This window comes from Schistocerca nitens, chromosome 2, assembly GCF_023898315.1.
Source record: "Schistocerca nitens isolate TAMUIC-IGC-003100 chromosome 2, iqSchNite1.1, whole genome shotgun sequence".
NCBI lineage: Eukaryota > Metazoa > Arthropoda > Insecta > Orthoptera > Acrididae > Schistocerca > Schistocerca nitens.
In genome coordinates, this window is record NC_064615.1 from 448,776,012 (window position 1) to 448,791,451 (window position 15,440).

At 36.9% G+C, this 15,440-nt stretch overlaps 1 protein-coding gene across 4 annotated transcripts in view; it reads left to right on the plus strand.

Annotated features, from left to right (window-relative positions):
• LOC126236312 (juvenile hormone esterase-like) overlaps window positions 1-15,440 on the plus strand; it is a 557,639-nt gene that overhangs the window by 523,604 nt on the left and 18,595 nt on the right. For all 4 annotated transcript variants that reach the window (XM_049945523.1, XM_049945521.1, XM_049945524.1 and 1 more), the window contains 7 exons: window positions 4,030-4,186; window positions 4,773-4,958; window positions 6,852-7,051; window positions 8,497-8,671; window positions 8,746-8,921; window positions 9,006-9,156; window positions 9,264-9,396. In XM_049945523.1, coding sequence (XP_049801480.1) covers window positions 4,030-4,186; window positions 4,773-4,958; window positions 6,852-7,051; window positions 8,497-8,671; window positions 8,746-8,921; window positions 9,006-9,156; window positions 9,264-9,396 — 1,178 coding nt within the window. The remainder of the gene's footprint in view (window positions 1-4,029; window positions 4,187-4,772; window positions 4,959-6,851; window positions 7,052-8,496; window positions 8,672-8,745; window positions 8,922-9,005; window positions 9,157-9,263; window positions 9,397-15,440) is intronic.

Below are 15,440 nucleotides of genomic sequence, written 5' to 3' on the forward strand. Positions count from 1 at the left end.
CTACGAGCCTGGACTAAAAATAGTGACAAAATACACACAGCTATTGTTGTCTGAAACTTCATCACCCTGTCTACCATCAGCAGGATTTTGCAGCCTATATGGGCAGGGATTGACAGTGAATGCTGGTAAAATGTAGTTATAACTACATGCACCCCCTATAACTTGGAAATGAGAGATAATTTGAGATTTTCATTGTTGTTTTTATTATCACCATGGTCATTATACTTACCATACATTTAATTCACCTCAGGTACATTTTCACTGTTGGCTAGTGTTATTTGTAAATTGAATGCTTGGAAACAAGTAAATAAGAGGGAAATTATTCTTATCTCTTGATCACAATGAATACCAAATTTTGGAATGAGGCATACTCTACATAAAAAGATTATTTTTTATCAAGACATAACTCCTGGCCACAAAAAGAGTTGAGCAGTGGAAAAAAATCAGTTTCCCCTCTCATGCACTGGTGCAACATTCAGCCTATTTTGCAGATGTAACCCTTAGTTTTCTCCCTAAACACAAGCTCCATGTCACTAATTGAAGTCTTTCTGACTACTGTTACATTTTCTGTTCGTAAACATGTCATTAGAATAAATTAATACAGTCAAAAATTTCCAGTTCATTGATAGCATGCCAAAAGGCAGTGAACAAAGCATATTTTCAGTTACTAATTATTAGAACAGGTAATGATGTATGTCTGTTCATTATTTTTATTTATCTGATTTAATTATTTGTTGAGATCATTGTTATTCATTTCTGATTGTCTCAGATAGCCAGAGTTATTTCTGTAGGAAGATAGTGGTATGCAAACTTTCAATTCAGGGACAGTAACTTTTACTTGTAATAAGTAATTGAACTACATTTTTATGTGACTTGAATTCATAAAGAAAAAAGCTTTGTGAGCAGCTGCTAACACACTATAAAATTCTACCACCACAAAATCCTTACTGTCATATTGACTTCCCAGTAGTAACTAACTCACAGTTACAGCCATGATAACATATAATTCATTATAACAATGTCAATTGTTTTAGAATCTTTGGGCATAATTTGTAATTAATTTACAATGACGAATGACGTGTAAAATTATTGAAGTGTAATAATTCACACAGCTTAAAATGTAAATATAGATCTTGTGGTTAGTTTCGACAAATACAAACACTTTCTGTTAGAAATTATACATTGTCGGTATTTTTAACAATTAATATTAGAAATTGCCAATTTAAAACAGAATTAAGTGGTATCACAATCTGACATTTGTTATTCTTTTATACACTTTAAGTTTTGATGTATTGTATTCTAGAATACCTCAGCCTCAGTACTACAGTACTAAGAGTATTACAATATAAGAGAAATGTGAAACTATGGAGTAATGAGATTCAATTCAGAGTGGGAGAACATTACATATAATGCGCCACTGGATTTGGTGCTTGGCCCACTCCTGTTCTTTGTGTACATAAAAACTATCATGGTTGCTGGTGACACAAGTATATTTGTAAAAAGCTCAAAGATATCCGTACCAGACACAGCCAGGAGAATAATGGAACAGGTTTACAACTGCTTCACAGTCAACACTTTAACCTTTAATTGCGCAAAAACTAATGTTATGGAATTCTAAACAAAGAAAATTGACTTCTAGGTACTGGAAGTAGGCATCAGTAGGGATTCACTGGGTGTGGCACCTTGTATGAAGTTCTTGGGCATCAATGTGGATAATAAGCGGAGGTGGCAACAGCGTGTGGATAAGTTAACCAGAAAGCACAGTTCTGTCTGCTTTAAACTGTGAAGTTTCTCTTACTGTGTTGGTATGCAGGCGAGATTGCTAGCATACTTTCACTCAGTTCTGTCCTGTGGCTTAATCTTCTGGGACATTGCAGCTGGGATGAAAAAAGTCATTATTCTACATAAATGTGCAATAATAGTACTGTGCACAGTTGATAACTGTACATCTTGCAGAAGCCTCTTCATGGAGATAAGACTTCTTATACTTACATGCCAGTACATATACTCGATTATGGTATTTGTGTAAATAACAAGAGCGAATTTAGGATGAAGTTAGCAATTCACAACCACAATATTACAAGCAGAAATAATTTCCATAAAGACTGTGCATCCCTCTCTGGGGTTCAGAATGGAGTTTTATAGTCTGGTGCAAATTCTATAGCAAGTTGCCACTGGACATCAGGCAGGAAATAGTAAATCTCTAAATATTTAAACACAAAGTAAAAGAACACCTCATTTGCCAGTCCTTCTACAATACAGGACATCCCACTTAACTCCATTACTTGATGTATTTCTGAATTGAAACTAAATATGAAAAAATGCAGTTGGCCAGGAATGCGCCCATGTCAAGGCTCACACAGTCGGCTGGAACACACAATCCATAAAAATAAACAAACATAGTGTTCGACACTAAATACAAATTTTTAAATTGCACCTGTGTATCTTATCTACTGAAATGAAAATTAGAGGTACAAATAGTGATGACAGGCTTGGTTTCACTGTTCTAAATTTCATACCTTCTGAAAAAAGATGGCAATGGTTCCAGTTTCTGGTGTAATGCACAGAGCAAGGGGTTGCTTTCACTGTCCAATTGGTAGAAAAACATACACATCCCATTTAAATAAATGTAACACTGTATTGAAAAGGATTCCCCCCCCCCCCCCCCCCAGAAATATGTGAGGTTGCAGAGTTAGGTGGGACACCCGGTGTACATGAATACTTTTTCTCGGGATGTAAATTCTACCTCATTCTAATATTTGTATCTGACAGAACTTGATTTTGCCAATATGTACAGAGTGTTTGACTACTGACTATTATAGGTACAAATGAAAGGGGCAAGACAGGACAACAGTTTGCTTGTTTCACTGTCCTAAACTCGCCCCTTTTGTTTGTACCTATAATAGTCAAACTCCATGTAGACAGTTAATATTGGTCTGTGTAGAGTCCATATGCTTTGTTTGAAGTATTATATAGTAACAACAGCAGTTGTTTCCTTCAAAGTAGCCATTTTTCTCCTAACAATCGATGCAGGGTGGTCAGAAATGGTCTGAAAAGCTTATAATTGTGTTGCAGGGTAGGTTGTGCTGACAAATAATTGTCAAGAAAAAAATTCTTTGCATTGCACCATTTCAGAGTTAATTATCATTGAAGTTAGTCAGTTAGGCCATTGTGTGTAACAAATTCAAGTGACCTGCCAGGGACAGTCACTAAATGTGTTCCTGGTTTGCCTTCCTAAAACTGAACAAGAGAATGATGCAAAACTTGGACATGTGATGGTAGTTGGAATTGGACCTGGACCAAGGGCTGAACAGTCTCGTGCAATATCACCTAAGCTATGAGAACAGTTGGCATTAATTTTATCTGGCATGCCACTTGAATTTGTGCACTTAGTGGCCTAATTAACTCTAAAACATGCCAATTTTTTTGTTAAGCAATTACTCCTCATCAAAGCTTACCCTGCAACTCACTTACAAGCTTTTCAGGCTCTCACTGACCACCCTGTGTAAAGTAATCTAGAAGTAATTACTATAATTATTGGTTTGGGTAGATCAGCACTGGTTATAATTTGTTGGTAATATATTTTGCAGAAGTAGCCAGCAGTGTTTGATTCTGCCTGTTAATGTATAACTTGACTTGTTTCACATATGTGAAGGCTCTCCTCCCTGATGGGACTGACAGAGCATGATGTGGGAGTGAATGATTGAATAACCATAGAACCACTTCAAGGGTGTTGTTATGTCATTGGAGCACTGTGGGAAATGTAAATTATTTTTTAAACTCTATTTTTGTATTTTCATTGTTAGATCAAGTATTTTCCAGATAATCCTCATCAGAAGCACTTTCATTTACATTAAGTCCAACACTTTGTAATGTGTTCTCATTTGTCTGGCCCCTAATTTTTATACCTTTTGTGAAAGCAAAATAAAAAACGATAAAATCACATTTGACCTCCTAGTGCAACTGTGCAAATGTAAAGCTTTCATAGCTTTGTTACTAATAAATATGTTTTAATGTAATACATTACAGATTCCTTCAGAAAATGAGTCACTGAAAGCTGTTATGGTATGGTTTCATGGAGGTGGATTTGGATTTGGATCAGGAAACACTGATCTTTATGGTCCAGATTATTTAGTTGCTGCTGATGTTATTGTAGTCACATTGAATTACCGTCTTGGAGCTCTTGGTAAATACCTCGTGGAAACATTGCTTAAGTTCTCTTGGTCAAATTAGCAGGTAGTCTTGATTACCTTCCTCAAACCAGAAAAACACTGTAATTGCTCTAATAAACATTTCAAGTTACCCATGTCAGTAATGCTTTCAAGCAGTCTTGTATTACTTTACTGTTGAGTGTAGAATGTACCATTCAGTATCGATAACATGACTGTTGTAGGCAGTTTCACGCATTATTCGTCTACAAAACTAATACACTGTTTTCCTTATGTGTTAATGTTTGTGCATGGATAGGTGGTGTTTTGACACCATATAACGAACAGATAGAAGGGTGAGTGAGTCAGGTGGCAGTTCAAAAACTAAAAAGCGGTTGTAACAGAAAGGTGGCACAAGTGATTAAAATTCAGGCAGTTGTGAAATGGAATCAACTCTGTAATATTGAATATCAGCATTTTCTCCGTGTGAAGATAATCAGTGTGAAATGCCGGAACATATCTTTTCTGAAGCATATTTTACAGGCCTATTTCTTTGTAAGCTTTAATTAATTTTAAGACATAATGTAGCAGTTTAAAAGTGGACAAATGTTTGTTTCTCAACAGGCTTTTTAAGTTTGGAAGATGCAACTATACCAGGCAATAATGGCCTTAAGGACCAAGTAGCTGCCCTCAGATGGATTCAGCAGAACATCATAAACTTTGGTGGTGATCCAGATAATGTTACAATATTTGGTGAGAGTGCTGGTGGTGCCTCTGTACAATACCATTTGATATCTCCAATGTCAAAAGGTAGTAATTGTTTAGAATGCTTTTGGTAGCATATGCATATCTCTCTCTCTCTCTCTCTCTCTCTCTCTCTCTCTCTCTCTGTCTGTGAGTGTTTTAACTACATGACACCAAATATGTGATCCATTTTGAGCTTCCCTTACAATGTTGATAGTACAGAACATTGGAGCTCACTTGTAATTGTTATGTTGTTCTCCTTTTGTGATACCTGCTTTGGAAACATCTTATAAAAATGAATCAATTTGCAGTATACCATTTTGCTGCTTACAAAACCCCATAGAGATAAAAAGATCTAGCAAGGGTGTACTGATCAATCGTCATACTCTTTTTACACCAAACTACAATTTTCATTCTCCTGAAGGTACAATGTATTATTCCCAAGATATTGTGGTAAAGCTTCATAGTATTTGAGAGAAACAGAGAAAAGCATGTGACAATTGATATCGCCCAACCGTCCGTCCATTGTACACGACGAAGGACAGCATCTGTTTCATTTCCAATGCCTCCAGACATTGCAACTGAGGGGTCTACAACTAGCATATGAGATTTGTGCAGGGATTTCTGCAGGAATCGATTGCAGACCGGAGCTTCACAGTGAGTCTCCTTTTCACCAATGATACAATGCAAATTTACCCATAAAGTGTGGGCTGGCATCGTGGGAGTCTGTTTAATTGGACTGTACATTCTCCCACACCAACTTGATGGTTGCACATATCTTGTATTGCTGCGAGATGTTCTGCCGGACATGTTGTATGATGTTTCATGCCTGTTCATCACAACATTCAATTTCAGCACAATGGAACCCCCATGCATTTCAGCGGACAAGTGATGGTACATCGGTCGGCAACCTTTCCTAGCCACTGTATTGGCGTGGCAGGCTAGTCACATGGCCACCACAATCACCCAATCTGTCCCAAATACATTTATTCCTGTGGGAATGGGGTATCTAAAGGGCCTTGTGTACAAAACAGCTGTTACATCACTGGAGGACCTAGTGGACAGGACTGTTGTGGCACCAGGATATCTTCAAGTATCTTTAAGAGGAGGTTCCATTCACTGGAGCGTCAATGTCAAGTGTGTCTCAATGCATCCGGACAAAGCTTTGAGAATCTCCAGTAGTGGGTGTCCAGTTGTAGCATGTGACTAAATAACTGCAATGCCATTTAATAGCTCCGGATGGCTTTTAGAACCCTCAGTTCCTGTGTAATTACTGATCCTTGCTGTATGCTCGATGTGCCATGTCAGTTTGTAAACTATTTTTTTAATCACCGTCTGTGTGTGTGTGTGTGTGTGTGTGTGTGTGTGTGTGTGCGTGCGTGCGTGCGTGCGTGCGTGCGTGTGTGCGTGTGTGTGTGGGCTTGTGCGTGCACACACACACACACACACACACACACACACACACACACACACACACACACACACACACAATGCCCAAATAAATCAGTCTTCTCTTAATTACAACTTGTAATTTCTTGTGCTAATACCACGACTACATTATCTGTACGCACTTTGAGTAAGCTGAGAGAGGAATATGCCATACGATAATGTTATGTGTGCAATATCTCTTTGTGAATGTTCTCTGTAGCGTGCACATTTGAAGTTAAATTAGAAATAAATGTAATATAATTTTGTTGCAGTTATTGCTACTCAAGTTATTTTCGTTGACGTTTTTTCCTTTACTTTTCCTTATTGTGTTGTCGCACATCTGTTTAAAGAAATATTGTTTGATATTTTCAGGGAGTTTCAAAGTTTCTTGCAGATTTTTTTTTTCTTCAAATTGATGATGGAAAATATACAATGCAAACCTATGAATAGTTTGTGTCATTATAGCTTTTGATTCACTGAATATTTAGACCTATTAATACAGTTACATATTAAATATATTTTCTTATTTAGGACTTTTTCACAAAGCAATTGCACAGAGTGGTTCTATTTTTAATCCTTGGGCAAGCAGAAAAACTTTGAAGGAGAGGTCGTTTGCCTTGGGTGCTGTGCTGGGATGTAAAACAAATGATCCAAAAGTGCTAATTGATTTTCTCAGGACTTGCACTCCAAAACAGATAGTGGAAGGCACTGCAAAAATAGTAACTCTTGATGTAAGTTGACTGAAATTATTTTACACTTATCCAGTTTTGTGCTGCTCATTATAAAATAAGCACACCAGACAGAAAATTATTCACAAACAGGAAACATCACACTAATATCATGTAATATCACTTGAAACCTTTGAAATTTCCTTAATTTGGCAAACAAGAGTGTCCACAAGTTTCTTTTGGTACGCCATATCCAGCTGAAGCCATTTGTTGATGTTTAAATCCATATTGTATGTTTGTTGATTACTATATTTCATCTGCTGTTCAAATAGTCCCAGACATTTTCTATGCGATTAAAAATAAGTTATTTAGCTAGCCAAGCAAGGAACTGTAGGGTACCTTATTGTTTGTCAAACCAGGCATGTATGTGTGTAGCTCTGTGAGCACAGCTGTTGTCATCTTAGAAGACAGAAGTGTCCACACAATATTCATCATGAAGATGTGCTATAAAGGGCAACACTGGGCCACCGAGAATGTTAAAATAAACATCGTGGTTAATGTTCATAGTGACCTGAATGAGTGGGCCCAAGTCATGTTAGGAAAAGTGCCTCCAAAACGTCACAGAACTAACTCTGTCCTCAGCTACATCCTCCACACAATGCAGGTTTTCTATCTGTTGGGTTGCCAGTGCTCTTGAGGCCTCACAGGATTTGAAAAAGTGAGAGAATTATGACTTATCAGACCACACTACAGGCCTGCAGTCGGCTACTGTCCAGTATTTGTGTTATCTAGCCCACTGGGCACTTTATGTACCAATATGACCAATGATCTTTTGTGAAGTACCTGACTCCAAATGACCACAATATGCAGTTGCCTCTGCAATGTCCACTTGGGAACTGGTTGAGATGGAACTGCATTCACTAACAATAGCAGCTGATTTGAAACCATTTTTCACTGACAAGGTGTGGCACTCATCTCCAGTCCCTGTTGGTTAGAATCTTTTTATGATCACTGTTCTTACTTGCCCACCTTGTAGGGACGTTAGACTGTCTATGGTCACACACTAACAAATTGGACAACTTCATTCACAGTGCGTTCATGGGTATGTCATAACATGATAGCTCCTCTCTGCCACTCTGTTACCTTTCCAGGTTGACCCACCTTACTGCGCTGATTCCATTCTACCACCTGGCACATCTACACCATTTCACTTCCATGAGTTACAGTTGAGTCATAAAATTGCAATTTATCATTTGTGCACCACATGCAGCACTCCAAAGTGGCTAATCTTCGTCTTTAATGGGGTTCTTAATATTTTGTCCAGTGAGCTTACATAGGTGCTCAAACTGTTACACTGAACATATGATGATCTTCTCTGTCTGTTGGAGAGTTTGGAGATAGTGTAAATTAGCTCATTATTATTATTATTATTATTATTATTATTATTGTTGTTGTTGTTGTTGTTGTTGTTGTTGTTGTTGTTGTTACTGTTATTTTTTCTATGCTAGGACAAACGGAAAGGAAACAGCATACCATTTTTACCAATACCAGAAAAGGACTCCGGCAGTTCACAAGAAGTCTTCCTACCTGATAACCCACAAAATATTGTAAAATCAGGAAAATTCTGTGATGTGCCTTACCTAACTGGAGTTACTTCCCATGAAGGCTTAATGGAGCTTAGAAGTATGTCATCCTCATAGTTTCCATTGTACAGGTTGTTAAAATTAATTACTTCTGATACTTATTAAAAATTTCAGATATTCTAAAAAAGCCAGAGTTGCTGAAAGAAATAGACGCAGACTTTGAAAGATTCGTGCCAGAAGATATGGAACTGAGAGAAAGTGAAAGATTGAAGAAAGCCAGTGATATGATAAGACAGTTTTATTTTGATGGTAAAGCACTCACAAAAGATAGCATAATGGATTATGTAAATGTATGTGAAATTAATTTTTCTGCGTGACTGTTTCAGTATATCATCTGAATTTCGAGATATCAATGAGCTTTTTCTGGCCTTTAGTTGCAGACTGATATAAACTTCGCACACGGAGTGTACCAAACAGCAAATTACCATGTGAAGTATAGTCGCAGCCCATTATATTATTATAATTTTGGGTTTGATAGTGTTCTGGGTGTCTTCAAACGTTTTGTTGGTGCATCTCATCTTCCTGGTAATTACTTTGTTACTATTTCTGTGCACAAATATAAACTTAGTTTAAACACTGTCACAGATGTTCTGAAATTTTTTGTTTATTGCTGTTTGATCATTTTATTTCAGGTGTTTGTCATATCGATGATATTGGATACTTATTCCATATGTCAATTGTTGATATCACTGTAGAACATGACTCTATAGAAATGTCAACTATACGAAGGATGGTGAAGTTGTGGACAAATTTTGCAAAGACTGGGTATGCTTAAATATTGTACCAATTGTTGCATGTTAATGTAAAAAAAAAAAAAAAAAAAAAAACTTGATAACTTCTTTTAGTCTTGCATCTCCTTTCTGATGATTAGTTCGCATTTATAAATCTTTGTTTTAGTGCAGCAGTGTAGATCTTATTTTCTCAGAAGTGGGGAAAATACTTCTGCATTCCTTTCGCTGTAAGTCTCAGAATGATTCTTAGTCATATTCACCCAGAAATTATTTCTAAATATAATTAACTTTTTTCATGCTGTACAGAAAAAGACAGGAAATAAAGGGGCGTGTAACTACTAAGATTGAGAACTTTTCCTGCTACAGAAACAAGGAAACTTGCAGCAGAGCTGACAGGCAAATGCCCATTGTGTAGGATGAAGGGAAATAAATAAAATGGGGTGAGTGTAAGAGGATTGGGATGTAAGGTACAGGAGTGAAGGAAGTCACTGAAAATTCTGATCAGTGGAGGAACTAGGGGAAAAGTTAAATAGTGCTCTGATTTTGGTGACTCATCAAAATTGTAAAGGTTGCTTTTGTTGCTCCAAGAATCATTGTACGAGTCATCGTATAGCCAGTTTCCAATTTTTCAACATATAATGTAACTTGTTAGATAAAAAAATCTACTCACCATGCCACAGCAGGAGAGCATACCCATATAAAGATTAAGGAAATTTGCAGGTTTATGGAGCCAGTGGCTCCCTGTGGCAAAAGGGCCTAAGGAAGAGGAATGAAGTGAAAGGAGAGGTCAGGTTTAGGACATTTGGAAAATTTGGAAAAGTCACCCAGAAACCAGATCAGGCTAGACTTAGTGGATGGGATGAATAGGAACAATCAATCTTTCCTGCTCATCCCATCTGGTAAGTCATCCACGGCCTGGAATTCTAGGCAATTTTTCCAAACTCTCCCCATTTCCTAAACTTCAGGAGTCCCTTTTCTTCATCGCTCTTCCTTCCCCTTCAGCCTTCTGCCAGAAGAAGTAGCCACCAGCTCTGAAAGCTTGCAAATTTACTTAACCTTTATATATGTATGTTCTCCAACTGCCTCATGGTGAGTTGATTTGTTATCTATCCGTTTATATTATATTTATATCACATATAGTAACATTTTTGGGATCACTCAAGGTCTTCTGTATTTGAATGTAGAAGCATCTACGCCAGAGACTTGCGTGTTTCTGTAACTAATTTCTCTGCAAATTTCTTATCCTCTGCCATGTCACTGTAAAAAACATAAGCCAGTAAAACACAGAAAACAACCAAATAGACAGACAGCATTTGTGGCATCTACATGTTGATTTTATACTTTTCGAACTTACTATTCTTATGTATCACTTCTTTGACAAAATTCAGTTTGTCAAGTGAAACAGTGGGCAAGAAATTATCACTAGACAATAATATGGAACAGAAAGAAATTGTTGGTCTGTTGCTATTAAACTGCCACAGTGGTAAGATGCAAAATTGCATCTGTTCTGGCTGATAATGCAAAGAGGTGGCTCTAATTCCCATCTGCTGCTAAAGCCCTTCTCGAGGATGTGTGATGATGTGGAATGAGGATTACTTAGTCTCTTGAGGCCATCTATTAAGATACTTACATAAATAAGCATTGTTGTTGACATACATATTACTAAAGTGGCATCTAATCAAAACATATGCAACTTGTAACTAAATATGTCTTTCAAAATGTGCTACTAACTGTGTATCCCCTACATAGTACACAGTAACTGTAGTTACAACTTATGATACGTACTAAAAATAAAACAAAAACTGTCATGTCTGTCTGTTTGTTTGAATATGTTAATCTCCAAAACCACCAGACAAATTTTCATGGGATTTTCACAGGTAAATTAAGCACATCTTGGAGCAACATACAGGGTTCATTTCATCAAAATTGAGTAAAAAAAATGTAATGATTTAAAGTCGTATCTAAAAGTAGTTCACAAAAGAACCAATAGATACTGTTGTTATTCTATTTTAACTCTGTGATAGATCCCCCCCCACCGGAAGTTTGCATCAGTGAGTACAAAAGACTGAATTTACTTAGTCAAGATATATGGATTTACTGACAGTGCTTTGTGTATTAAAAACTTTGACATTGCTTTGCTTCTTTCTTCTTCTTCTTCTTCTTCTTCTTCTTCTGCTGCTACTTATCCATTAATGGATGTTGGCGACCACATGTTACGTCTTTCTTCTGTGAACTGCAGTATGTAATAGCTGGTCAACACTTCGCAGTCCAGTCCACTGCTTTATATTGTCCAACCAGGATGTTTTTCTTCGCCCTTGTCTTTTTCCTTCAACCTTTCTTCTATTATTAACAGCAGAAGCATATATTTGGTATTCCATACTATATGTCGTACGTATGCAGTTTTTCTTCTTTTAAGCACTGTCAACATTTCTTGCTGCTTGTTAATTCGTTCCAGTACCATGGTATTTTAAGCATTCTGCAATAAATACACATTTCAAAGACCTCTAACTTCTTCATTGTTGTCATATTTAGCATCCGTCCTTCAGAGCCGTATAGAAGCATGGACCAGATGTAGGATTTAACAAATCGGACTCTAAGGTTTAGGTCTAGGTTTGTGCTTGTAAGAATATTCTTAAACTTTATGAAGGTGATTTGGACGTTCTCTGTGCGACATTTTATTTCTAAGTCTGTTCGCCAGTCTTCAGAAAGCCAGGTTCTGAGGTATTTAAACTTGTTGACTCTTTGTATTACAGACCCTTGCCTCTTTCTCTAGGTATTATTTATGTTATTTTCTAGGAAAACGAATTTATTGAGTCTATTCTGTGATTTTAATGCCTACTCATTATATTTTGATTTACTTTTTTGTTTACAAACAAAAAAGCCTAGAAAATGATAGTCGTTCTCAATGCACCAGAATGGCTAAAAGATTGAGAACTATGTCTTCTCAATAATCCAGTGAAGATTGTGAGACGAGAATACAAGTTATCAGGCCTTAGACACTTACAGGATGGATGGCCAATATTAAATTTATATAGCTGGCCAAAGTTCCTTATGCAATAAGACTACTGCTAAACCAAAATTGTCAAAACTCAGGAAAAAATAACATTCAAAAAATCAAAAATACATGCTTGCAGTATGCAGCAGAGATGAAGATTTTCACAAAGTTGTTCAAAGTTCGTTATGTGCAACTTTCTGTTGGTAATCTTCTTACGATGATTGATAGAACTGTTTGTTTATAAGCTATGGTCACTGTTATCTGATAGCTCTTATGTTCCTCAATGTCGGGGACTATGGATTCCTATTATGCTTGAAGGCAGTTGGACTTCAGTGGAGATTAATTAATGTTTTACTTCTTGTCTCATTGTTGTCACTTTCTTCTTCAAAAGAAACAACCAATCAGACTCTGCACTTTCCTGGTGCTGGATCTTTTTTTACACATCACCTTATTTATTTGAAGGGGCAAAATTCATATTGTTGAGCAGAAAAAACCTTGTTTCACAAAGCGCCTAGCATCCAGTGCACGTTGGTCTATCACTTACTCATTTGATTTTGATGCGCATCTCTTGTTGGTTTTTGAACACACTCTGTGAGTTGATTTCTGAATGAATCATAAGCCGCGCAGGGTAGCCGTGCGGTCTAGGGCGACTTGTCACTGTTCACGCGGCTCCTCCCTTGGGCATGGGTGCATGTGTTGTCCGTAGCGTAAGTTAGTTTAAGTTAGATTAAGTAGTGTGTAAGCCTAGGAACCAATGACATCAGCAGTTTGGTCCAATAGTAAAACATAATAATAATAATAATAAGTTTATTTTTGGATCCGTGCATAGTGTACGTGATGTCTCCATCAGGGTAATCCTCATCGCATCTAGAAATAAACTTTCCTGCAGGCAAAAGGGGACTGTCAATCGCTGTCTGATTATGTTGTTGATTGGGTTTGTGAATGATCAGGGTTGTTATAATTACTAGAGAAATCCATAGATTCAGACTACCAGAGTGGAAATAAACGACTAACAGGTAAGAAAGATTACGTATTATTTTCTTGGTGTATCAAGGAAAATGAAATTTTGTCAGAAATTTTTTGGCCAGATCGGTACACTAGTAAGGGCCAGTTGTACAGTCCACATCTAGCAGCCACTTAACTTCTATTCTGGAAGTAGCACGGAAAATGGTTTGTACGAACATAACAACGCCTAACTGGAGAATAATCAAGTATAACTAAACTGGTGATTTGGCAGGGTTAGTGCAGTTACCCGGCGAATAAGTTTTGACAAAGGCATGAATAGTTCCAGAATTAGTCATGACAAGATTGTTTGTTAGAGAGAGGAAGGAGAAGAAACGGGGGCACCACACAAATTAGGAAAGAATATGAAGATTCCAAATTTATATAAAAATCTCAAACTACTACATTTCGATCTCATACTCGAGAAACTTGAGCATATGAATGAAATGTGAAACTATTTTCTAACATACAGCTTTTTGCTTGTAATAGCTATTTTACGTTGGCCTTCATGAATTCTATTCTGTCGTATTATAAAAATGACCATTTGTGCCAAAACAGTCTCATTCATTTGGTGTGTGTTACAATTTCTGCAGTGTTAGAAAGGCCTATTTTGTTTTATCTGGCAGACAGTGACAAAATAGACGTAGTCAGATCGAGAAACCACCCTAGCCTTGGGTACTATTCGAATTAATGCAGTTGTAAAACTGCTGTATAAGAAGGGGGACAAAAGCTTTTCAAAGGTTTTAGAGAAACTAATGAATGCCAGGATAGTTAAGCATCTCAGTGAACACAATATCTTCAGCAAAAGTCAGTTTGGATTTCAGATAGGTTTGTCAACAGAAGATGCAATATTTGCATTTACTGGCAAACTCTTGGAATCTATCAACAAAAAACTGAAAGTGATTGGCATATTTTGGACCTAACAAAAGCATCTGACTGTGTAAATCACCAAATTCTTTTACAAAAAGCTGCACATCTCGGTATAAGTGGTGCAACAGGGAAATGGCTTGACTCATATCTGTCAAACAGGAAACAAAAAGTTGTAGTAGATAGTCAAGACGGTGTCCCATTATCTTCATAATGGGGTACCATCACATGTGGAGTGTCGCAGGGCTCAGTTCTGGGCCCCCTAATTTTTATTATACATATAAATGATCTCCCTCTCTGTACGGAATATTGTAGATTCACCATTTTCGCTGATGACACTACACTACTTATTGATAATTCAGTAGATAAACTTGATGTAACAGCAAATAAGGTTTTAAATGAAACGGTGAACTGGTTTGACATTAATGGTCTTTCTTTAAATTACTGTAAAACAAACCGACATTCAGTTCCACACAACATCCAAAGATGAGGAAATAGTAGTAAAAATAGGTGAGCAGACAATAACCAGGGTAGATTCCTCAAAATACCTAGGCTTGCAGATTGATAGCAAACTGAATTGGTCAAACCACATCCTGGAACTATGCAAAAGACTAAGTTCAGCAACATACGCATTGCACATTGTTTCTTCTTATACATATATGGACACCATGAAGTCAGCGTATTATGGTTACTTTCATACAATTGTGGCATTTGGAATTATATTTTGGGGAAATCAGCCACTGGCTAAAAAAGTACTGTGTGTACAAAAAAGAGCCATAAGTATCATGTGTGGAGTCCATCCTAGAGCCACATGCAGGAATCTTTTTAAGAAGCTTGAAATAATTACATCTACTGCGCAATATATATTCTCTTTGATGTGCTTCATAAGGAAAGAAAAATCCATCTTCAAGCTGAATAGTGCATATCACAGTCAAAATACTAGAAGGAAACATGATATCCACTATGAACAGCCAAATCTAAGTATGGTGCAGAAAGGAGTCCATTGCAGTGGCTGTAAGATTTTTAATGCCCTCCCTTCAAGAATTAAGGGTTTGGTAGATGATGATCTCTTGTTTAAAAAAACCTTAAGGCAGTTACTATTGCAAGGATCATTTTATACAATAGAAGAGTTCCTGAACTACAGTGTTTAACATTTCTTGTGCTGTAAATTGCAAATGTATGCCCAAATTTGTATTTGTAATATTCGGAAATAT